General features: G+C 41.5%; 2 protein-coding genes across 2 annotated transcripts; both read left to right on the forward strand.

Annotated features, from left to right (window-relative positions):
- The first annotated feature begins 276 nt into the window (after positions 1-276).
- On the forward strand, positions 277-10948 carry LOC118776965 (endoplasmic reticulum aminopeptidase 2-like). The gene is made up of 19 exons (XM_036527634.1): positions 277-350; positions 896-1574; positions 2214-2352; positions 2730-2864; positions 3362-3482; positions 3888-4042; positions 4175-4288; positions 4454-4585; positions 4916-5047; positions 5146-5214; positions 5394-5569; positions 5803-5882; positions 6010-6193; positions 6632-6788; positions 8580-8764; positions 8887-9048; positions 9186-9326; positions 9661-9742; positions 10019-10948. The coding sequence occupies exons 2-19, from the start codon at positions 1075-1077 to the stop codon at positions 10163-10165; spliced, it is 2811 nt and encodes a 936-aa protein (XP_036383527.1). The 5' UTR covers positions 277-350; positions 896-1074; the 3' UTR covers positions 10166-10948.
- Positions 10949-11975: 1027 nt separating this feature from the next.
- On the forward strand, positions 11976-23445 carry LOC118777018 (endoplasmic reticulum aminopeptidase 2-like). Its single transcript, XM_036527711.1, has 19 exons — positions 11976-12184; positions 12439-13033; positions 13361-13499; positions 13651-13785; positions 14417-14537; positions 14650-14804; positions 14895-15008; positions 15137-15268; positions 15493-15624; positions 15737-15805; positions 16085-16260; positions 16522-16601; positions 16752-16935; positions 17410-17566; positions 17863-18047; positions 18786-18947; positions 19353-19493; positions 22215-22296; positions 23112-23445. The coding sequence occupies exons 2-19, from the start codon at positions 12537-12539 to the stop codon at positions 23280-23282; spliced, it is 2832 nt and encodes a 943-aa protein (XP_036383604.1). The 5' UTR covers positions 11976-12184; positions 12439-12536; the 3' UTR covers positions 23283-23445.

A 23445-nucleotide genomic window follows, 5' to 3' on the forward strand; every position in this document is an offset into this window, starting at 1 on the left:
GTTACAGTACATAAACATGATGTACACAGTATTTGTTAAAAAAGAGAAAATAATCACAAAAAACAATGAAACCACAAAATTGGAGAAACGGGGGGGGGGAAGACAATAATCAATGCAACCAGTTCTGAACTGAATAATTGGAGTAGCATTTGTTTTCTTTGCCTTTTGTTGGGTGCTTTATCTGAGTGGAGCTCTATTCTGCTGTCATTTGCATAGAGAACACAGTGAGGCAGCAGTGGCACCGGGAGCAGCTGCACACCAGGGGATTGTGGGTCGGGCACATTAAAGAGAAAATGAAAGCTGAAACCTCGGAGAGAGAAGCAGGCCCGAATGATGCAGCTAAACTGAAGGTAAATGCGTTCCGCTTCCTGTCTCCAAAACACAACGGCACCGTACCGTGTCTGAGCGCGTTTTTAGCCCTGGTGCTGAAGGGGGCTCCTGTGCTCCAGCTCACGGTGTGATCGTGCTGATCGTACATGCCAAAAGTGGGAGCGGAGCTGGCTTAGTTTCCAGCGGGAGACGTGCGGCAGTGAATGAGCGCTTCTTCCTGCCTGGATTGTCGCTGGTAGGTTAAGCTGCATCACATGCACATACATCTCACTGCCTCAGCTGCATGTGGATGGAAAGTCCTCAAATAGACACACTGACCTTGTACTTTACACACAGAGGGCTTTGTTTACAAAGGGAGATATGACTGTTAGGTACAGGACTGGCATACTTGTTCGTGTATATATATATTCTAGCTCAGCTTGTATGGTTGTCTTTTATGCTGGTTTTTATGGTCATGTTAATATGTCAAGGAGTGATCAGGCATGTTTTCTCTAAAAAACAAATGTATAATGTCTGAGACTGAGAGAGAGTTCATCTAATGTTTCTCTTATTTTCTCCCTGATAGGTTGAGATCTGTGTGGTGAAACATTTCAAGTTGTTCTCTACTCTTGTTATCTGGACTGGAATGAAAACTAAGCAGAGGTCCTGTCCAATCACAACCAACTGCCCATTTTGATTTTTGTTTTTTGTTAACTCATTCTTTACGTTATGTATTGATATTAGATCGAGATTAGATTTTAGATTATGTATTTCCTAATTTTAGCCTTGTTGCCTTACTGTGGCATTGGTGTAAGCCATGCCAATGATGGCAATGATTCTGCCACTGAGACGGCACACGAGGCCACAAACGGCCTTCCGTTTCCATGGAGCAAAGTCAGGCTCCCTAACTACATAGTACCCATCCACTATCACCTCCTCATCCACCCCAACCTGACCACGCTGAACTTCAGCGGGTCGGTGAGGATCGAGATCGACGTCAAGAACAACACCAACTGGGTGGTGCTGCACAGCAAGAACCTCAAAATCACTGCGGCGACGATTCTGGATGAGAGCGAGGCCCACCATTCGGAGAAGCAGCTACCTGTGCTGGAGTACCCACCCCACGAGCAGATTGCCATTTTCTCCCCCAAAATTTTGTTCACGGGGGAAAAGTACTTTCTTCAACTTGAATTTGCTGCTCCATTGGGTGATGGGTTTTATGGCTTCTACAAAAGTACATACAAAACCAAAACTGGGGAAACAAGGTAAGGATGTTTGGAAATGAGATGACTCGGCTCATATCTTAGTGTGTTACAACACAAGCAATGTTGTGGGGGGTACCTGTTTTATTGAATATGTTTGGTCCAACTACAAGGAAGAACTGTATGTTCATAAGAGAATTTTGTACAGGATACCCCTGCTATTTGTGTGGGATATGTTCTGGAAATAACTGTGAAATCCGCAAAATGCTGTGCTATACTTGTGCAGAAAGACTTGTTTCTGACCCAAAACATTTTTTCTGTGAAAAATCATGTGAAAATCAAATGATTCAAATGTGTATTGACGTAATCAGGCTATAAATGCATGTGATATGCATAATAAATACAAGAGAGAGTATGGCATGATGCCTTTTGCCTCAGGAAGAGAGTGTCATCTGACATGAATGTTTGAAAGCAAAAATAACAATTCTGCAAATGGAGATGGTCTCCTGTACATTTCTGCTTGACATAACAGCACACATACAGTAATTATTTGAACACAGAACTTGCAACTGGTGAGACAAGGCATGTGTAGACCAGTTACGTCCATGAAAGCTAAGCACGTAAAAAATGTGATTTGAATTATTATGTGTGAATTCTGCTAAGGAATTTCTTTTTGTGTTCCTTCTGGCTCTTCGTGTTCAGAGTGCTGGCATCCACACACTTTGAGCCCACTTCTGCTCGGATGGCTTTCCCATGCTTCGATGAGCCAAGCTTTAAGGCGAACTACAGCGTTAGGATAAGGAGGAGTCAGTCACACATTGCACTGTCAAACATGCCCATTGTATGTATGCATCTGTCATTTATACCTACAGCATGAAAGTATGAAAATCAGTGTTTCTTTAGGTTACCTTTATGGAGTGAGCCATAGAAGGCCTCTCAGTACAATAAAATTACTGTCATTCTATGTGAGTATAAGATTACTTACTTCTATCAAGTGTAGAGGAATGTTTCAAGCTTTTAAAACGATTAGCAACATCTGATAGTTAGTATTAGGTGTACAAAAGTAACAAAAAGTTTAGAACAAATTTATCTTAATAAAATGTTATTTTAATGCAAATGTGCCTATATAAAACGTACAAAGGAGCTCTTTACTTTCATTGTTATTGAAATAATACTAATGAGATAATTACTACTATTCCCATTTGGTTCTGTCTGTAGGAGCAAACTGTGTCTCTGCAGGGTGGTCTGTTTGAGGATCACTTTGAAGCGAGCGTGCGGATGAGCACTTACCTGGTGGCATTCATTGTGTGCGACTTCAAGTCTGTCAGTGGAAGAACTGCATCTGGAATAGATGTACGTACTATTAGCAATACTACACTGGCCGTCCCCACATTTTGCTTCCTTGACATAGCACAGTAGACACAGACACTACAGATTATGACCAGATATCCCCTGTATTGCATCCCTCCTCCATCCAGGAGGTTCTGGATGGTAAGAGGAGGTTCTGGTGCATTCCTGGATGTTCTTATTTTAGATCACACCCCTTCAAGAATGCTCATAGCAAGCCAGCAAATTACAAAACATGTAACTTCAGCAACGACAGAGACAAAATTTTTAATGTGGAATACACCCTGCTCACTATCTGGTCCTAAGAATGTGTATTGATACTGTGCGGGTGGGATGATGTCACTTAGCCTCCAGTATTAGCATTCAACACATGGCAGACATAATATTTTCAATGGTGTCCATTAAAATGCATAATCAAATGCCACAGCACAATATCTGTTTCAAGTGCCTCCCAACATCAGTCAAAATGAACAATTGTGTAATATTATTTCTTCCCACTGTAGGTCTCCATATTTGCAGTTCCTGACAAATGGCACCAAACACATTACGCCCTGGAGGCTGCTGTGAAGCTGCTGGAGTTCTATGAGAAATACTTTAACATCTACTACCCCCTGCCAAAACAGGGTAACAATGGCTCCATCTACAGATTTTCTGATCTGATGTTCTTCTAATTTATTCAGATTGTAAGATGCAGAGGCAGTTTTTTAATCTAAAAAACATTGGCTTTGGGTACTGAAAGGAATTGCAAATATCAGACGATTTAAATTTATTTAAGCAAGCAAAAAAAACAAAAACAGTCTAAAGCAAGTCATGAAAAACGAAGCCTTGTCAGAGTGCATCAAACTGCAGTATCTTTGGTTTTTATTTATTTATTAGTATTAGGTAGACTTCTTAAGAACATGTCCTGTGTTTCTACTCACTCTGTCTTTTCTGCTTTGTTATTCATTGTATGTCATTTCAAAGTTTATCATCTACCCACGTCTGTTAAAACTGAAGCTGTGATCCTGCTCTCTGTTTCTTCTTTGTTAGATTTGATCGCCATCCCAGATTTCCAATCAGGTGCCATGGAGAACTGGGGTCTGACCACCTACAGGGAGACCTCCCTCCTCTTTGACCCCGACACATCGTCTGCATCTGACAAGCTGTGGGTGACCATGGTGATCGGACATGAGCTGGCTCATCAGGTGAGTGCAGCAGAATGCATTTGGGTCTGAGGTTACTTTGTAGATTTATTTCTTAAATACAGACATCCATTTATCTAAAATGTACCCTTATCATAATAAAAACTTCAGTTTGTTCCTGTCCCCCTGCTCTAGTGGTTTGGCAATCTCGTCACAATGGAGTGGTGGAACGACATCTGGCTGAACGAGGGGTTTGCCAGATATATGGAGTTTGTCTCTGTTGATGCCACCTACCCCGAGCTGAGAGTGGTATATTTGCATCTTGTTTTTGAAGAGTGTAGACGGAACTAAAACTATGATCATCATTAAAATGGGAATTTTCTTTGAGAACATTGCATTCAAAGAATTCCACCAGCTAAAGACACTTTTTCCCTCTGGAAAAATGAATCTTATGAATCCTGTATGCTTTCTTAGGAGGACTATTTGCTCGACACCTGCTTTGCTGCCATTGGCAGGGATTCTCTCAACTCCTCCAGACCAATATCCAGTGCTGCTGAGAACCCCACACAAATTAAAGAGATGTTCGACACTGTGTCATACGACAAGGTAAAACACACCATATCCTAACCGCTGTCAACAAGATGCAATACTCATATTCAGGACAGTAATAAATCAGGCTCTTTGTGTTTGGGAGAAATTCTGATTGAAATATCATTCAGTGAAAATCAGTTTTAGTCTTGAATGAATCTTGAGTCTTTTTGAAAACCTTTACACATATTTGTATTTAAGTTACACGCTGAGTCTCACAGCTGACACGTGCTTAGAAGTCCAGTAATGCTTCATTGGGTTTGGTGAAAGCTGTGAAAAGGCAAGCGGGGTAATGGCTTTATATGCAAATGCAGCTGTTTTCTAACAGACTCTAATCTGGAATGTTAGGGCGCCTGCATCCTTCACATGCTGAGGCACTTCCTGACTGATGACGTCTTCCAGAGTGGCATTGTGCGGTACCTGAGGCGCTTCAGCTACCGCAATGCCAAGAATGAAGACCTGTGGAACAGCATCGCCAGTGTATTAATTCATTGCGATCCTCTGTTTTCACTCTGTGTATAAATACATGCCCCAATAGCTATCTTCATTTGACAGAAATCAAAACTGTTCGGTTGCAGACTTGCAGTGATGAAGATTTCACCTCAGGGGAGTACTGCTACAGCAGCGGTCAAGCGTCAAAAAATGCAGTGAGTGGCTAGTAACGTTTAACATTGGACCATTTCAATAGGTTATGGTTTCTTAGAGCAATATTTTACGTGGCTGGGATCACCTCCCAGAATGTTGTATTCTGACTTCATTGCACGGATGCATATGTATGGTGGAGCTGAGCAGTAAATGTCAGTCCTGTTTGTTGGCTCATCAATAGTACCGCTACGCCGGGGAACACCTGGACCTGAAGGTGATGATGAACACCTGGACGCTGCAGAAAGGCATCCCCTTGGTGATAGTGGATCGGCAGGGCTCGGCTCTGAGGGTGAGGCAGGAGCGCTTCCTGAAGACGGTTCAGCCCAGTGACCCGTTATGGCTATCTATGCAACATGGGTGAGAAAAACAAAAGCACCATTCGACTGCCGCTACCCACTCATCAGTATTATTAGGTATGAGAAATGGCTGTGTAGTAGATCTGTTTCATTCTTTTAATGCACTATGCGAACAGTTGGTCTGGCTCATCCTCTAATCACACATCCAAAGCTGCCTTACACTGTTAAAGCAATGTGGCTACAATAAGCCACACAGAAATAACTAAGCTGTGTGTGTGGAATACTGTTTTTCAGCTACCTGTGGCATGTTCCCTTGACGTATAAAACAAGTAACTCCAAGAATACTATGAGACATTTGCTGGAAACAAAATCGGGTATGGACAATTTACTCTGACTCAATGCACTTAGTATTTTGTGTGTAAGTGTGCAGTTTTCAGCCATGTAAATACTTCACAGTATATACAAATCTCATTACAGTTGCACTGATTGTCTTTCTTTCAGATACCCTTGCACTGGAAGGAGATGTAAGCTGGGTGAAGTTTAACTCTGATATGAATGGATATTACATTGTCCACTATGAGGGAGATGGATGGGACACGTTAATTGACCTCCTGAAGGAAAACCACACAGCTCTGACACATAAAGACAGAGTCAACCTCATTCACAATGCCTTTCAACTGGTCACGTAAGAGCCTCTCACTTCACACCACACTGTTATCTGCTTGGCTTTTCAAATACTTTTATCCAGTGTTTAGATCTGATACATGTTTAAGACCCTCTTAATAAGATCTGCGCCTTGCTTTAGCAATTGTGGTGAGCAGCTAAAGAATGCAACAATCATACCAGTCCAGAAATCCGTAGGTCTCTAGCATGTCTGTATCAACCATTCTACAAATAATTTTGATGTTTGAAATATACAATTTTACAGCATCACACATATCATTACAGTTCAAGTATTGTTACATTTAATGGGGTTGATTAGCCATTTTACCATGGCAGCAAAGGAAATTGTTAAGTTATTAATTAAGGAATCTTAAGAACATTTCTAACTGTTCATATTGCATGCATTGCATATTGGTGGATCTGACCAGCCTGATTTTACTACAACCTTTAATGTATCCAGGGCAGGACGGCTGCCTCTAAGTAAAGCTCTTGACCTCACTGGCTACCTGAAGTCTGAAACGCACAATGTTCCGCTGCTGCAAGGCCTGGGGTACCTGGAGACCTTCTACAAGATGCTGGAAAAGAGGAACATTGTGGATGTCACACAGAACCTGAAAGTATGGCTGCAGAGTGCATAAATGATATGCTTAAGTTACTTCAGCAGATATGAATTTCCATGCAATCAAAGCATGAGGGCTGTAAATTGATTTAAGTATAGTGGTACTTAATAGTGGTATATTCGGCTTTGAATCTGACAAGGAGAGCCTGTCTGGCCATAGGTCAAGATTGCTGACCCCATTCATAGGAATCAAAAAACAGGGAAAAGAAAGAGGGAGATGTGAGTAGAGGATAGATGCCATGAACAGCTGACATGGCAAAGAAGTCATAAATGGGATTTTTATAGTCGTGGATGGGACCGGGTTGTGCATATTTTGTTAATTGTGTAGAGACTAGAGATTATCTGAAAATTATCTTCCCAAATTTAGAACTTCAATGAAATTCTACTTATTATAGCCTCCCCCTGGCTTTGTGACTGGGTTTGTCATGGGTTTATGACTGGCTGCTTTGCTGCAAGATGTTAAGGGGTCAGTCACGATTTTCTGGCGATCAAGTGGTCAGGCAGTGTCCTTTGTGCAAAAAATACACCAGGCATTGTTGCTCACTACCATTTTATATATCTATTAACATCCCATAGCCCATGGGAGAAGGAGCCTCTCAAAGCTGCACTGGACTCATCACAAAACATTTACAGAGAACAGAAGTATTACTTGTACACAAAGGACCATGTGCCCCATTCACACTCAATGAGTGAACAAGGCATACTGTGTCATTTTGGCAACTGGTCTCCATTTAGCATTGTTAGTGAAAGGCAAGCCTTAGCAAGAGAACACCAAAGCAAACATCTTCATGGTGTGGTGTGGACTGGAGGCAAAGGGACCAAATCACACTTAGAGTTAGGATATTCCCTTTTTCATAGCAGAGAAACACAGAAGAAAATGAGCATATGTTTAACATAAACATTACATTTTTAGGAAGCGCAACAGTACCTGAGTCACATGCAAAGCAAGGCAAATACATTTTGACAGAACTGCCAGTCAATGGCTAATGATACTAAAATCTATCCAGGTCACCAAAAATACTCAGAACCCAATTTTGCAAGCATGGCAAAAAGCCCAGCTGACACCACCCAAATGTTACAAGACCCCACCACATGAGGGCAGAGATGTTAACAGAATGAACCCTCATTGTGACAGAGGTTACTGCACATTCACATGATCCTGAGCCCTTGAAGAGATAAAAAAGAGTCTCCATGAAGGTCAATGCTAGTGACATAACCCTTTACACACATAGTGCCGGGTGTGATCCATGAAATACAGTAATAGCACAACCTTGGGCAAGAGAGTGTCTGACAGTAAAGCCATTACAGAAAGGTTAATGTTAGTTATCTGACATCAACAGGGACTTCAGTTTCAATACTGTGTTTACAGAATATGTTGACACTAAAAAAAAAGCCTGTGACTTCACTCCGTCTACTCAGGATATAGGTCTGCAGTAAGGGTACAGTTTCATCTGGTCACATGTTCCAGCCTGTGTTGTCAGTATTGATTCAGAACATTTCAATCAATGAACTAAACAGAGCACTATGGAACAATATTTACTTAATCAAAGTCCAGTTGTTGCTCACATGGCACTGCACCCCATTCGGTTCACAGGAAACGTGGACAGTAAAAGTCACCCAGTCTGCTCACTGTTGGAGTTTCACACAAAGCACGATTCTTCTGACTCTGCTTAGTTGTTTTTTTATTGTTGAGCACTGAAACAAATCTAAACGCATGAATGGATGTAGCCACATGTGAAATTATTGTCTGGTTATTAAGTAGTCTGTCTCTTGTGTTCTCTTGATGCAGACTTACATTCTGCAGTATTTCAAAGCTGTGATCGACAAGCAGACGTGGAGCGACACGGGGTCTGTCTCTGACAGGAAGCTGCGATCAGAGGTCCTGTCCCTGGCCTGTGATCTTGGCTACCTTCCATGTGTTGAAAAGGCAAAGCAGCTCTTCAACAGCTGGGTGAAGTCCAACAGCTCAATTAGGTCCTTAAACGTTCAACCTCTCTGTGTGCCTGCACATGTAGCCATCATATCTACCTATCTGTCCTCCAATTAATCCAATTAGATTTTATTTTAACCAAAACGATTCTCCTCCATCTCCACAGCCTACCTACTGATGTGGCTGAAACGATTTATTCAGCTGGGGCTCAGGACAATGAGGGCTGGTCCTATCTTCTGGAGATATATCGTGTTTCCTTGTCTGAAGCAGAAAAAGACAAAATCCTGGGAGCACTGGCTAGCAGCAAAGATTCTGATAAGCTGTCAAGGTACATGAAAGCTCTCTTTGAATGCAGAATCTGAAGTAACACTTTTTCAGATACCACCAAAAAAAGCAAATGTGGTTCACAATTTCACAATATGGGCCTTGACACTGGACTTGATGGGACCTCTGTTTCTGTGACAGGTTGTTGGACATGGGCATGGAAGGAGAGGTGATCAGGACACAGGATCTGTCCTCATTAATCTACACTGTCGCCAGAAATCCCATGGGTCACTTTCTGGCATGGAACTTTGTAAAGAAAAACTGGAACGCACTGGTGGAAAAGTATGGACAAATTTTGCTTTTACTTCAGAAATGTTGAAAACAAACAAAAAAAATCTCATGTACCCACTCACTTCTGGGGCTATTTTCAGTATATAATATATTTTGTCTGATTTTGATTTTGTTTCTGGAGGCAAATGATTCCCTTGCTTGATTTTATCTCGCTTTATTTCACCTTAACATCATTAGATATTGCACAACCATCGGTTTGTGAAGGTGTGAATGTATTAGAATGTTCTTGATGTGCATAGTTATAGTAAAAGTATACTTTTTAATTTGTGCAGTCACTAAGCCACTTACACATGTACTTGTTCATATCTGTACGCTTTACCTGCAGATTTCAGCTGGGTTCTTTCTGTATAAGAAATATATTAATTGGCACAACAGCACAGTTTTCATCAAAGGAGGAGCTTGAGGAGGTAAGATAATACCACTACATTACAGAATTTGTAGCTTTTTAACTTGTACACTGTTATAGTTACACAGCATGTAGTTGAGTTGATTCAGTCCATGTACCAATGCAGATAACACTGGCCTATGTACACACGATAAATTTGATCAATGCAATGTTGCATAATATAAACAATTACAACAGGTTATACAACAGTTACAGCAGTTCCCAATTTCAAAGAAAGACAAAATACTGCGTCGTGCCCACAGTAATGTGATGCAGAGTATGCTTGTCGTTGTTTCAGATCAAGGCATTTTTTGAATCCGTACGGGAGCAGTCGTCCCAGCTGCAGGTCACTCGGGTGGCTGTGGAGAACGTGGAGAAGAACATCATGTGGCTGGAGAGGAACCTGGAGCCTCTGAGAACCTGGCTGCAGAAGCATCTGCCCTGAGGAGCACCACATGAATCCACCAGCCAATCACAAACAATAAACACAATGCTGATGTCACACTTTTCAACTTCATGGGGCAGGCCTCTGTCAAACAGCACACAGCCATTTGCACCAGGTCAGCTGTTTGTGATTATTGGGTGGATCCTCACTTTCATGCAGTTCTGAGCAGAAAGGTTCCTTTGCTTAACGTACGGTAACTTTGTTACTGTTCACTTAACTGAATGCAAATCCTCAGAGTATGTTTACTAAACACCATTTTTATACTGTTCTGAAAACAGGCTCACCACAATGACTTCTTGTCATCACATGATGTGAACTGTGCTGAGATGTAGACATGCAAATCCAATGTTCTCCAGCTAATCAATCCAAATTGTAGGGCACAAAAATGGTCAAGAGGCCATGGGTTTCCACTCCACAGATAGATACAGTATGCTTGCAAACAAGAAAATGTTTTCATTATGAGGAAACTGATGGATGCTGATGGCAACAGAAAAAATCCAGTGTCTGAAGCGAATGTCTGCCCATCCAAAACGTTTTCTTTCAAATATGCTGAATGCTTAAAAAGATTTGCTTCTTGTTTTTGTAATGGCTTGTTATTTTGCATGATATTGTAGCTGGAGGGGTAAAAAATATTATGTTGCATTAAAATCCCAATATTGATGTGTGAATGCATTGGTGCTTGAGTGTTGTGACGGTAGCGGGGTTTCATGTATATTCATTTAGTATTTGTAGAATACAAGCTGGGGAACAGAAAAGCTACAGACCACCAAAAGCATACCCATAGGAAGACACTTTTGTAAGTTTTTTGTAAAATAAATAAATAGATAAGTAAAAGGGAAACGATTTTTTTCTTTTCTTTAAAGGCAGTAAAGGTCCTGGAACCATCTGCTGCCTGAAATAATTTAGGATGTGCTTATTCATCATCATCATCATCATCATCATCATCATCACCTTTATTTGTCAGACTCAAGGTCCACACAAACACAAGACAGACATAACATACAACATACATAAAAAAGGAATATTGCACTTCTTATAAAAGACACTTGTACCAGTATTTCCACATAGATGACTGGTAGCGTAGCGCACTAAATCTAGGATTTGACAGCATCAAAACAAGGTTGTTCTGGGAGTTGTTCAAGTGACAAATAAATTTGTGCAACAAATTTCTCAATGCCTGAAAGGTACTGACGTGTGCATTACAAAACATATCACTTGCACTACAGGACCTGGGTTTCTTGAGCAATATCCTCAGAGAATCATTATAAGCAACCTGAAGCTTTTGCATACTAGCTCTTTTAAATTTACACCATAGGGGAGCAGTATACAGAGGGGTACAGTAAGCTTTAAAGAGATTAATCTTTACATGAACTGAGCACATGTGGAATTTCCTAATTATTATTGACGATTTAACATTTAAAAAGGATCCAGCGACATTTTTACACAATGACAACAGCAAGTTTTCGGTACGTTAATGGACTGCTGATTGTATCTCATCCGAATGGTTTTCCTGTCCCCGTGTTGTGGTAACATGAAAAATAGGCTACAGTCGAAGGTCTGATACCGTATCAATGTTTTTCCAGCACGCCAGAAAGAACTAAAAAAGAGGAAGAATCACCAGAAGGAATTTAAGGTGTCAGTTTTATTTATTTATTTTTTATTTATTCATTTTTTTGTAAGTTCAACAGCGTGTGCGCCATGGTTAGAACTAAGTCAACACAATATATTGATTAATGCCCTGACAAATGTAAACAGAAAGTGAAACTTTAACGCAGGATCAAACTGCCTGGCAAATTGGCGCGTTCTTCTTTCAAAACTACTGACGTTCCACTGAAACTTCCAAAATATCCCATGATCACTCGCAGGCAACGAAATATTGTAATGAAAACATCAGATGTAGAGTATGCTTATAGTTTCTGTCCTCGTTAGCAAAATGGCTGTGGTTGGTTAGTTTGTTGACTTATTTGTACATCGACGGTGCTGCCTGCGTCTTTCAAGTGGAGAATAACATTAGTGAAGGTAGGCTATATTAATACAAACATAGGCCTACTGACCACCTTACAGCACTTCACAATCAACTATTGAACGGCAGCTATACTCGTTTAATGCGTTACAGTGTTCCGCCTTCGGAATTAATCCAACATTGTTCGCTTTTAGCACGAAGTTTCTGCTTTACTTGTTTAACCCTTCGGCATGTATGGTTTCAAAATAACTGTGTTTGGGTCTGCCTTTGTGTCGCTAAACATTATTTTGTATTTGTTTCAACTACACAGCACAATCTTCGGAAGCATAATCTACCCCAACCTTAAAAATGTACTGAAGAAATAGAGACCTAATAGACACAATATACGGCAAGACACTAATTTCAAAGATGGTTGCAAATGAGAAGCAGCATCTCGTGAGTATTCTGAGGCTTGCAGTATGCTTTCAGCTATTTCTGGCGTGCCTTATGAATGAGACCACAATTAAGCAGCCTTTTCCCTGGGACAAAATGAGACTCCCACCTAATGTTGTACCGACCCACTACGACCTCAGCATTCATCCAAATTTGACCACACTGAAATTCACTGGATCTGTGACGATCTGCGTCGATGTAAAACAGGACACAGCTTATATTGTACTGCACAGCAAAGGCCTGGAGATCAACAGTGCGAGGATTACAAGGGAAGAAGACAGGTCGTCAGTGCACACGGAACAAAGTCTTACCGTTCTTGAACATCTACCTCACGAGCAGATTGCTCTGCTGGCCCCAGACAAGTTAAGTGGATCCAAAAGCTATCAGCTGTACATTGAATTCCAAGGGAGTCTGGCAGATGGCTTCGATGGCTTCTATAAAAGCATGTATCGGACCCCAGATGGTGAAAGAAGGTGATTTGCAAGAAAATCTACAATTATCGTAATTATCATGTATAAACCTTGATTAGAACTTTAAAACGGCCTTAAATGTTTAACATGACAGCTTAGGGACCGCTAAATGTCTATATGGAAATATTTAAGGTACATACATACAATGCATATACTTACAGTACGACTGTGAGTTTCAGATGCTGAGTGTAAATGATTTATATTGTTTCAAGCATGCTGTCACTGTTCGTTTTGCGGCACAATATAGCAAAAACGACATTCAGATTGTGCTTCACCTAGCAGTGAATTTTACGGCAGAGCTGAGCAGATGTTGCCTTTTCTTTCCTACAGAGTATTGGCAGCTACCCACTTTGAACCCACTGCTGCCAGGATGGCTTTTCCGTGTTTTGATGAGCCATTGTTTAAAGCCACATTTACCATTAGGATACAGCGGGAAAGGAGACATATTGCACTGTCTAACATGCCTCGGGTAATTCGTACTCAGACGATATTGTTTATACTATTACCTGTTAATATTGACAGGACACAGCGATCGCAATTTAGTCTGTGCCGGCCAGACCACAATGAGTTTGGTTCTTTTCTTCTGAGTACCCCAACCTAAATGAACCTTTCATATTTAGATCCAAACTGTGGAGCGTGAAGATGGATTAGTGGAAGACGTCTTTGACAAGAGTGTCCGAATGAGCACGTACCTCGTGGCTTACGTAGTCTGTGATTTCAGGTCCGTTAGTGCCAATACATCCTCCGGGGTCAAGGTGAGATGCTTTATTTTGCATTTCGAGTTAGCATTCCATTAATTCTCCAGTGGTTCACTGGTGTGTATTCAGTGCTTTTTAATTTGATGCCTCCGTGTTTTATAACATATATATATATGCTTGATATACAGAGTGTTCACCAAAATCATAAGCTTTTTTAGTATCTTATGTTTTGCAATGTCCTGGCACTGATCCCTGTCTTTTATCAGATATTTTGTTTAACTTTGATGCACAATGAAGTGAAATATTTTTTTTTCCTGTGACTTTGTGTAACCTGATATTTTGGACTCAAGACACTTGTATCATTGTTTCAGTTGTCTTTTCTGTGTTAGTGTGCCCTAGTATTACTTAGAGAGGATCAGTAAATTACTGCCACTGTTATTGATCTTTGTAATGGGTCTGCCACTAGCAGTACATTTACATTTAGTGACTTGGCAAACGCTCTTACCCAGGGCGACTTACAAGGCAGGATGTACAAAAGTGCTTATTACGCATCAGACACATATTTTATTTTATTTAGGAAGCGAAAGAAAATTGATTCATTTTTGCATCCCTGCCCAGAGCGTACAGGTGTTGACCTTGGAGCGAAGGGCAGTGAGAGAGCATGTTGTAAGATTGTATGTATTTACAGGTTTCAGTGTACGCTGTTCCAGAGAAGTGGAGTCAAACCCACTATGCGCTTGAAGTGGCGGTGAAATTGTTGGAATTCTACGAGGGTTACTTCAACATCAGCTATCCCTTGCCAAAACAAGGTGCAGACATAATTTGTCTTTCTGTACTGTGTTTTGTTCAGGTTGAACATTTCTTTTTGTATTTGTATCAGAGATAGGTTACAACATGCATTCATCAGGCTTTCTTTCTCAGACCTGATTGCCATACCAGATTTCCAGTCAGGGGCTATGGAAAACTGGGGCTTAATAACCTACCGAGAGACTGCTCTACTTTACGATCCACAGACGTCATCTGCTACAGACAAGCTCTGGATCACCAAAATCATAGGCCACGAGCTTGCTCATCAGGTAAGAGATGGTGTACAACCATATAGTCGTGGAGAACTCTAATGACCGAAGTCAGTCTTGACCTGTATGTTTTTGTCCTTTCAACTGCAGTGGTTTGGTAACCTAGTCACCATGGAGTGGTGGAATGATATCTGGTTGAATGAAGGCTTTGCAAGGTATATGGAAAGAGTGTCTATCAATAGCACCTATCCTGAGATTCAAGTGGTACGTAGGCTTTTTTTTTTCTTTTCACAAGAAATTTGATTACATCACTGCACTTAAGAGTCAAGCCTCTGTTTGAGTTTCCAAATCCATGGAATTATTTTCCTACTAAATACAAAACTCTTTTGCAGGATGACTATTTTTTAAATGTGTGTTTTGGGGCCATGATGAAAGATTGTTTAAATTCTTCACACCCGATCTCCAACCCGGCTGAAACCCCTGTGCAGATTATGGAAATGTTTGATACAGTCTCTTATGACAAGGTAGGTAGTTATTGTAACCTATCATGCAACTTCTCTTGCCAAACTAATTGTGTTCCCTGTGAGCTGTGCCTGGCTTTGATATTACAAGCCAAAGAGCTCTTTTTATACTTATGAAAGTAGAGTCTTATGGTACTAAAGAGATACAGGATGAAATCTGCTAAGGGGTTACTATCTTGGCTGTCTAGTAGAAATGTTATGCATGTCCCATTCCGTTTATTACTTAGGGTGCCTGTGTCCTGAATATGCTGAGAGATTTCCTGAGTGAGGAGGTATTTCGGAGTGGAATCATTCACTACCTGGAGAAGTATAGCTACAGAAATGCCAGGAGTGCCGACTTATGGGATGTCATAGCAAACGTAAGCCCTAGGCTATGGAGGAAGGAGTTTTGGACATTATATTCTCGGTTAAACAGAAATGATATTACAGAAGTAAATGTACATCTTGGGCATGCCCCCTTGCTTCCTCCAGACATCCACTGAGAGAGACTTTTCCACTGGTGGTTTCTGTTATACGTCGTCACAAGCCGAAGAAGGACTGGTAAGTGCAAGGTGAAATGACTGTTGTTTAGAACATGGATTACTACCAGTCTGCCAATGAACATGAAAAAAAAAACTGCAAAGAATATATCATAGCAAATACAGCTATCTTACCCCAGATACAGTGGCTCTGCCTGGTATGTTACAAGGTTATTGTAAACTGACAATATTGAAAGGATTAAAAACAGTTGGTTTGGATTTGCCCAGGCACTTAAAAGAGATTACAGTCATCTAGGGTGTGCCTTCTGGTGAGACCTCTGTGTGTCTGTTAATTTCCCAGTATCGGTACACTTGTGAGAGCCTGGACCTGAGGGAGATGATGGACACCTGGACTCGCCAGATGGGTATCCCACTGATCACGGTGGAGAGAGCGGGGCGGCAGGTCAGGCTGCAGCAGAGCAGGTTCCTGAAGGGGGTGCTTGAGGATGACACGGAGTACCCCGCTCTACAGTCAGGGTTAGTGTTTACCCATAATCCCTTCAGTTGCGCAGTGCACAGTCCAGCAGCCCTTTTCCTGGAGCACTTGCTACGAGCTCTCAGAATTACAATGCATTGAGCACCATTAGCACCATTTGATGCATTCAGCTAACACAGCCAAATAATAAGATCCAATCAATAGTGTATTTTTGTTTTTGTCTGTATGTATAATGTGTAGTCATATAATGGGTTAAATCTTTTAAATGTAGTGTGTGTTTATTATGTCCCTTTGCTCAATAGATACCTGTGGCATATTCCTCTCACTTATGTAACAAGCCATTCCAGAAGCGTGCATAGACATTTGCTCAAAACAAAAGCAGGTATGCTTGACTAAAATTTTTAGAAAATTTTCTTGACTTTTTCTCCACTTTTTTTTCTTTGGCTATTTCCTCTTGCTTTCACTGGTCATTTTCATATTTGTTAAGCAGTAGAGCATTTCAGGGGTTTCAGACTGATTTCTTGTAATGCAGACACAATTCAGCTAGAGGGAGATGTGAGCTGGATTAAGTTCAATGTGGACATGAGTGGATACTATGTTGTTCACTATGGAGACGAAGGATGGGATTCACTGATTGCGCTGCTGGATCAGGACCATGATGCAATAAGCAGTAAAGACAGAACAAACCTCATTCACAATGCACTCCAGCTTGTCAGGTAACATAATGCATAAAAGCTGTCATAGCCTTTTTTACAGCCAGCCTGAGATTTTTTGAGGCCCTTTTATAGCCTCAAAAAAATAAAGAAATGTCACACCTGAGACATAGGGGTACGTTTATAGGTGTATGTGTGTATCTCGGAGGTGTTCAGTATTGCCAACAGTTTATTTATTGCTTATTAATTACATGTTGAAATACTGTTTGGAAACAATTCACAGTCTTTAATTATATCATATGAAAATACATACAGTATATTTGCTTGCCTTCACAGCGTGATTGGCTAATTGCAAACAGCTCCTCATAAAAATGTTGAAACATTTGTATTTTATTCAGGAAAATGAGTATTATGGTCTGCATTAACGAGAAAAAAATGCATACAAAGAAAATCACTGTATCCATTTCTGCTTTTAACTAGCACTGTATACTTAATTTAAGGATTAAATTACTCTGTGTTGATTGTCTGATTTTCCAGCACTGGGAAGCTGTCCCTAGACAGAGCCCTGAACTTGACACGGTATCTGAAGGAGGAGACAGACAACATCCCTTTGTTGCAGGGAATATCTTACTTCAACGTCCTGTACCGCTTGATGGAGAATAAAAACATTACTGACACTGCAGAAAATTTAAAGGTTGGGGCTTCTTTCAGTTTTTCTTTCTATCTGGGCCTGTTTTGAGGTCTGTTTCAAAAGTTATCCTCTGAAATCGGTAATAGGTACGTGATCCACTGTATGAGTGAGAACTGAACAGAAGCCTTCACATTGTGATAAAAGCATTATCAAGTTATCAAGTTCTGGTATGTAACTTGTGATAGGTATTAGTCTGCAATTTAAACTCCCTTTTCCAAACAGCACCATTAAAATTAGGGAAATTGTGTAGGCTTTTTGTTTCTGGAGGCTGCCAAATGCCTTCGATGTTGTCGTTTCAGAATTATATCCTGCGGTATTTCAAGGATGTGATCGACAAGCAGACATGGAACAATGCAGGCTCTGTGTCAGAGCGGAGGCTCCGCACGGATCTCCTTCAGTTGTCCTGTGACCTGGGGTACCCTCCATGTGTGGAGAGGGCCTCCCAGCTCTTCAGTGAATGGGTCGCTTCAAATGGCACCAAGAGGTGGGCCGTCCCAGAGGCAGAAAGGCCTGTTGTCAGGCGCGAAGGTTGTGGAGTCGGTTGTAGAGCCCTTAAGAGCTGTCCTGGTAGCGCTCAAATTAAAATTTGTATTCCTTGTCGCACAAGCTGTTGTTTCACAAAGTTTCATTCACTTCTGCCCATTACTTTTTTTTAGCTGTTTTGTTCAAGTGCAGGCAAACAGGCAGACGCACAGAGTGGCTGCATTACGTCTGCTCTACCTGCCAGTAGCCGGTGATAAAACGCAGAGAAGATGTGTAGATGTGCCAAGTTTTTATAGCTTTGGGTTGCCAGGGCTGTTTACTTAGGGTGGGTCTAGTGTAAGTGTTAATGGACTTAGCCTCTTGAAAACTTGTAAGATCATCTAAGGCTCCAATTTGATACACATGTTAAATGATATTTGTTAGGTAAACAAATGACAAGTTCACAAAGGACACCTAAAGATACCACCTCAAATCAACAGACAACCTTGTGTCATTCATTTTGTAAGATTTTATTTGGCATTTAGGAACAGAACATCCATTCTCTGCTCTGCCTTTCATTTCTACACTTTTCATACTGTGGAATGTCCGTAGCATTGTTATAGTACAGTATTATCCCAAGACCTGGACTTCATCCACCAAACTGAAATCTGCACCAAACTGCTCCCTGTTACTTGGTCACAAACTGATTTCCCTGCAATGGTCAGTGGTGAAAATGTGTCTCTGTCATATCTTCCATTAGCCTGCCCACTGATGTGCTGAGGCCAGTGTATCTCGTTGGAGCCCGGAGCACTGGAAACTGGAACTTTCTACTGAATGCCTACAAGCGGTCACTTTCGTCCAGCGACAAGAACAAGATTCTGTTCGCGCTGACACGCACCAAAGATGCAGAGAAACTAGCCAAGTATGTGTCCTGAGAAAAATGCAGTGGCTCTTTCAGAGGGGGCCCTACAGTTTAAATGCCCAAGAAGTACAAATGCAATGAAATGCAGTACAATTTTAAATATATTGGTACTATTTTAAATGACAAATGAAATTTAGTTTTGATGTATAGATGTATTAGATGTATTATTAGATGTATAGATGTATTAGATGTATAGATGTATATTATAGAAGGTTGCTGACCAGTTTGCTGTATAAATGAATGTTATGAATCATTTTCAGGAATATTGTGACTCGAGGTTAACTTAATTCCTATCTATGGTATATGCTTTAAATGATTGCTTGTGATTACTTATTCTGGAAGGGAATGTGCAGCTGTAAGTGTGTTGAAATCTCAGGGTTGTTTTTGCTCTGGGCTTGTCTGCAGATTGATTGACCTGGGCATGGAAGGAGAGGTGATCAGAACTCAGGATCTCCCTGCTGTCATTGTCACTGTAGCACAGAACCCTGTGGGACAGGCACTAACCTGGAACTTTGTCCAGAAAAACTGGAATAAGCTGCTGGAGAAGTAAGTGTTCAGCTGCAAAGCAAGGCGACTCACTTCCTTAATACCTCTGGGTTTTAGTCACATTACACCAACTTCCTTGTGCAAATTTACTTTGCTGATATACATATTTATATGGCTACTGCTTTACTGCTGCAGGTCATTACCTTGATCGGTGTCATAAAAGCTTCCCTATGGCCGACCATGATGATAGCTCTCTACTGCATTACCGCTCCCCCCACCTCCTTAAGGAAAACCATGGCTGTCCTTCCACGACAGAGGACACCTCAGGTTGCAAGTCGTGACTTGCAGCAGCACAATGATGAGTGTTCACAGAGTTTGTCATGCGGAAATGCTCTGCATGTGATGGCTTAGGCGCCGCACAGTGAGGCTATTCATGCATTTGCAACAGACATGGCTGTGTCTAAACAGCAGGTCAGCAGCTTGGCCTCCATATACTCTGCAGTCATTCCGTTTCATAGCGAGTGAATGTGTTATGCTGTTTGCTTAGCTTGGATGCGACATATTTCACATTTTTTACATCTTGGCTGCTTTTGCAGCTGGATATTTTCTGGAGCAGTTTAGGTTAGGCCTCGGGAGTTTAAATTGCTTGCTATTATATGGCGAAGATCCCTATATGTAGAGCAAACAGGACATGTCTGGATCAATGAAGTGGTTTGACATGCAGGTTGCCTTTAAGTATAACCACCTCAGAAATATGGCTCGGGCCGGTGTAGAACTTAGATACATATAAAACAGCCTCTCTCTTTTTCTTCTTTTCGCTTATGAATATACACTGATGAGCCAAAACATTATGACCACCTGCCTGATATGCTGTTGGTCCTCCGGGTGCTGCCAAAACAGCGCCAACCTACCGAGGCATGGACTCTATAAGACCCCTGAAGGTGTCCTGTGGTATCTGGCACCAAAACATCAGCAACAGATCCTTCAAGTCTTGTAAGTTGCGAGGTGGAGCCACCGTGGATCAGGCTTGTCGGTCCAGCACATCCCACAGATGCTCAATCGGATTGAGATCTGGAGAATTTGGAGGCCAGGGCAACACCTTGAACACTTCATCATGTTCCTCAGACCATTCCCGAGCAATGTGTGCAGTGTGGCAGGGCGCATTATCCTGCTGAAAGAGGCCACTGCCATCAGGGAATAACATTGCCATGAAGGGGTGTACCTGGTCTGCAAAGATGTTTAGGCAGGTGGCATGTGTCAAATTGACGTCCACATGAATGGCCGGACCCATTAGACCCACTGCTCCAAGGTCCAGTTCCGATGCTCATTGTAGGCGCTTTCGACAGTGGACAGGGGTCATCATAGGCTGCGGGTACGCATCCCCATACGCAGCAGGGTGCGATGCACTGTGTGTTGTGATGCATTCCTCCTGTATCCATCATTAAAATTTTCTGTGACTTGTGCACAGTAGACCTTCTGTCGATTCGGACCAGACCGGATAGCCTTCATTGCCCTCGCACATCAGCACCTTGTTGCCAGTTTGTGGTTTGTCCCTCCTTGGACAACTGTCAGTAGGTAATCACCACTGCTGACTGGGAGCACCCCACAAGGTTTGGTGTTTCAGAGATGCTCTGACCCAGTCCTCTGGCCATAACAATTTGGCCCTTGTGAACGTCGCTCAGATCTTTACTCCTGCCTGTTTCTCCTGCATCCAACACGTTGACTACGAGAACTGATTGTTCGCTTACCATCTAATCTACCCAGACCTTGTCATGTGCCCTTGTTTGGAGATGATCAATGTTATTCGGTTCACCTGTGAGTGGTCATAATGTTTTGGCTCATCATGTCAGTGCTCCCGCCCCCTAGCCGTTGTGTTTTGGTTTTTTTTCCATGTGCTTTTGTTTTTCCCCTTGTGTTTCAGCCCTGCCCTGCTCTCTGCCCTGTCTCCGCCTGATTACCTGCACACTTGCATCTCATCCCCTCATCAGACTGTCCCTATATATACCCTGTTTGTTGTGTAGATGTTGCTAGTTCGTAGCAGTAGTTTCCAACTGTTTCGTCCCCGCCGTTTTTCGTCTTTTGCTGTTTTCCAATTTCGACCTGCCTGTTTTTTGATCTGTTTTTGCCTGCCGCTCTGTTTTGTTCGCCCTATTGTGCCTGCCCGTTGTCCGACCCTGCCTGTTCCGACTTTCCCGTACCTGGATTTTCCCTTGGACTGCCTCTCTGGTTTTGACCCTGCCTGTGAACTGGTTTTCGATCTGCCTTGTGATTTTGTTAATTCTGCCCGGAAACCGACGCACTTTTGGGTCTGCGATTGAGTCCTAGCCTGAGCTCCCTGACACATCAGTGTATTATATACACCAAATTGATATGATTGGCACATTATCCCTGAACTAGACATTAATGTTGTGCATCTTTGGACTGACATGTTAGGGCTGGTAAGCAAGTGATACTGAATGTGAACAGATGCTGTGTTGTGTCTTAAGAAAGTGAAATTTAGCTGTAAAATTAAGCAAGATATTTCTTAAACCTGTTAAATTACTTTCTCTTTTGTTAGCTGCTGTAGAAGCACTAGTATCTGACATCAATAGACTGAAGAAAAGAAAATATGAGAATTTGAAAGATTTGCTTTTTATTATGTAAGTGATCATTTCTTATATGTATGATAACAAGCAACGTGTGTTTGGTCCTTCAAAATTTCTTTTCCACGTGAGCACTGTCCAACGCTTCATGAGTTATCATAAATTACCTTGTAATAACAATGTGTTGCCAATTTTCCAGGTTCCATGTGGGATCATCAGCAATCAGGGGAATCATTATGGGCACCACAGGACATTTTTCCTCAGAGAAAGAACTGGAGGAGGTGAGATTTGTGCACTTCCTGTCTTGAGGCTCAACAGAGGCATGCCATAGTGTAACTTCCTTTTCGAGCATGGCTTAAGTGCCAGTATTAAAGTGGTGGAGATTTTTTTCCCCCTGTGGGCTGCATTTAAGCAGATATCATGTGACTCTCAGGTACTCTTTGCAATGCTTTTAAATGTAGAGCCTCCATAAGCCTTGATCAGTCCGTGCCTCATTTTTTCTTGGACTGCCCTAACATGGTCATAAGGAATGACTTTAGTGTCTGAAACTACTGTACATTTTAAACATGTGAATATTTGCAGCTCAGTGGTAAAGGCACTCGCCTTGAGCCCAAGCTGTACTTTATGGCTCGGTTTCAAACCAAGTTCAATGTCATCGGCTGAGAATGACCACGAGCCCACAGCGGCAAAACAAATTGTCTTTGTTCTGTCAAGGATAGGGGTGGGTAGGTCGGTCAGGGTCCCGTCCTCTCAATGCTCTCAGGCTCCAGTGTGATTTGTCATGCACCTGCAGGTTGCTTGGACGTAGCACCTATCTTCCAATGAATGCCCTCTCTGCTGCAGTGTGCTGTGTGACTTGTCTTGCAAAAATAGCCATTGGCTGCATGCGAGTGAATTGGAATATTACATTCGTCTCACCCGAGTGCTCCTCAGTGCATGTAAAGGTTGTCACGGTGATGCAAGTCTAATATACAATTGCTGAGTCTAAAATAGAATCACAAAAAAAAAAGTAAAATTTAAAAATGTGATTAGTTGGGGGGGGGGGGGGTATGTTGGCATATTTGTAATTAATTTACAATTTGTTCTCTTCTGGCAGGTAAAGGCATTCTTTGAATCATTGAAATCTCAAGGACATCAATTAAAAGTGACAGAAAATGTTTTAGAAATTATCAAGAAGAATATCCGTTGGTTGGAGAGAAATCTTGTTGTGTTGAATAAATGGCTGTCAGAGAACTTACCACAAGAACCCACAGTGTTCTATAATTGAACTGTCTGTAAATTACTGTATGGTACAGTTATGTAATTTTTAATGTACATTAATGTAATTAGGCATGTATTAAATGATTGTCATCTTTTATTTTTTGTATACTTAATATTGTGGATGTCAGATAAGATAAGATTTCATTGTCTTACGGGAAATTAATAAAACA

Source organism: Megalops cyprinoides, chromosome 4 (assembly GCF_013368585.1).
Source record: "Megalops cyprinoides isolate fMegCyp1 chromosome 4, fMegCyp1.pri, whole genome shotgun sequence".
Classification (NCBI taxonomy): Eukaryota; Metazoa; Chordata; class Actinopteri; order Elopiformes; family Megalopidae; genus Megalops; species Megalops cyprinoides.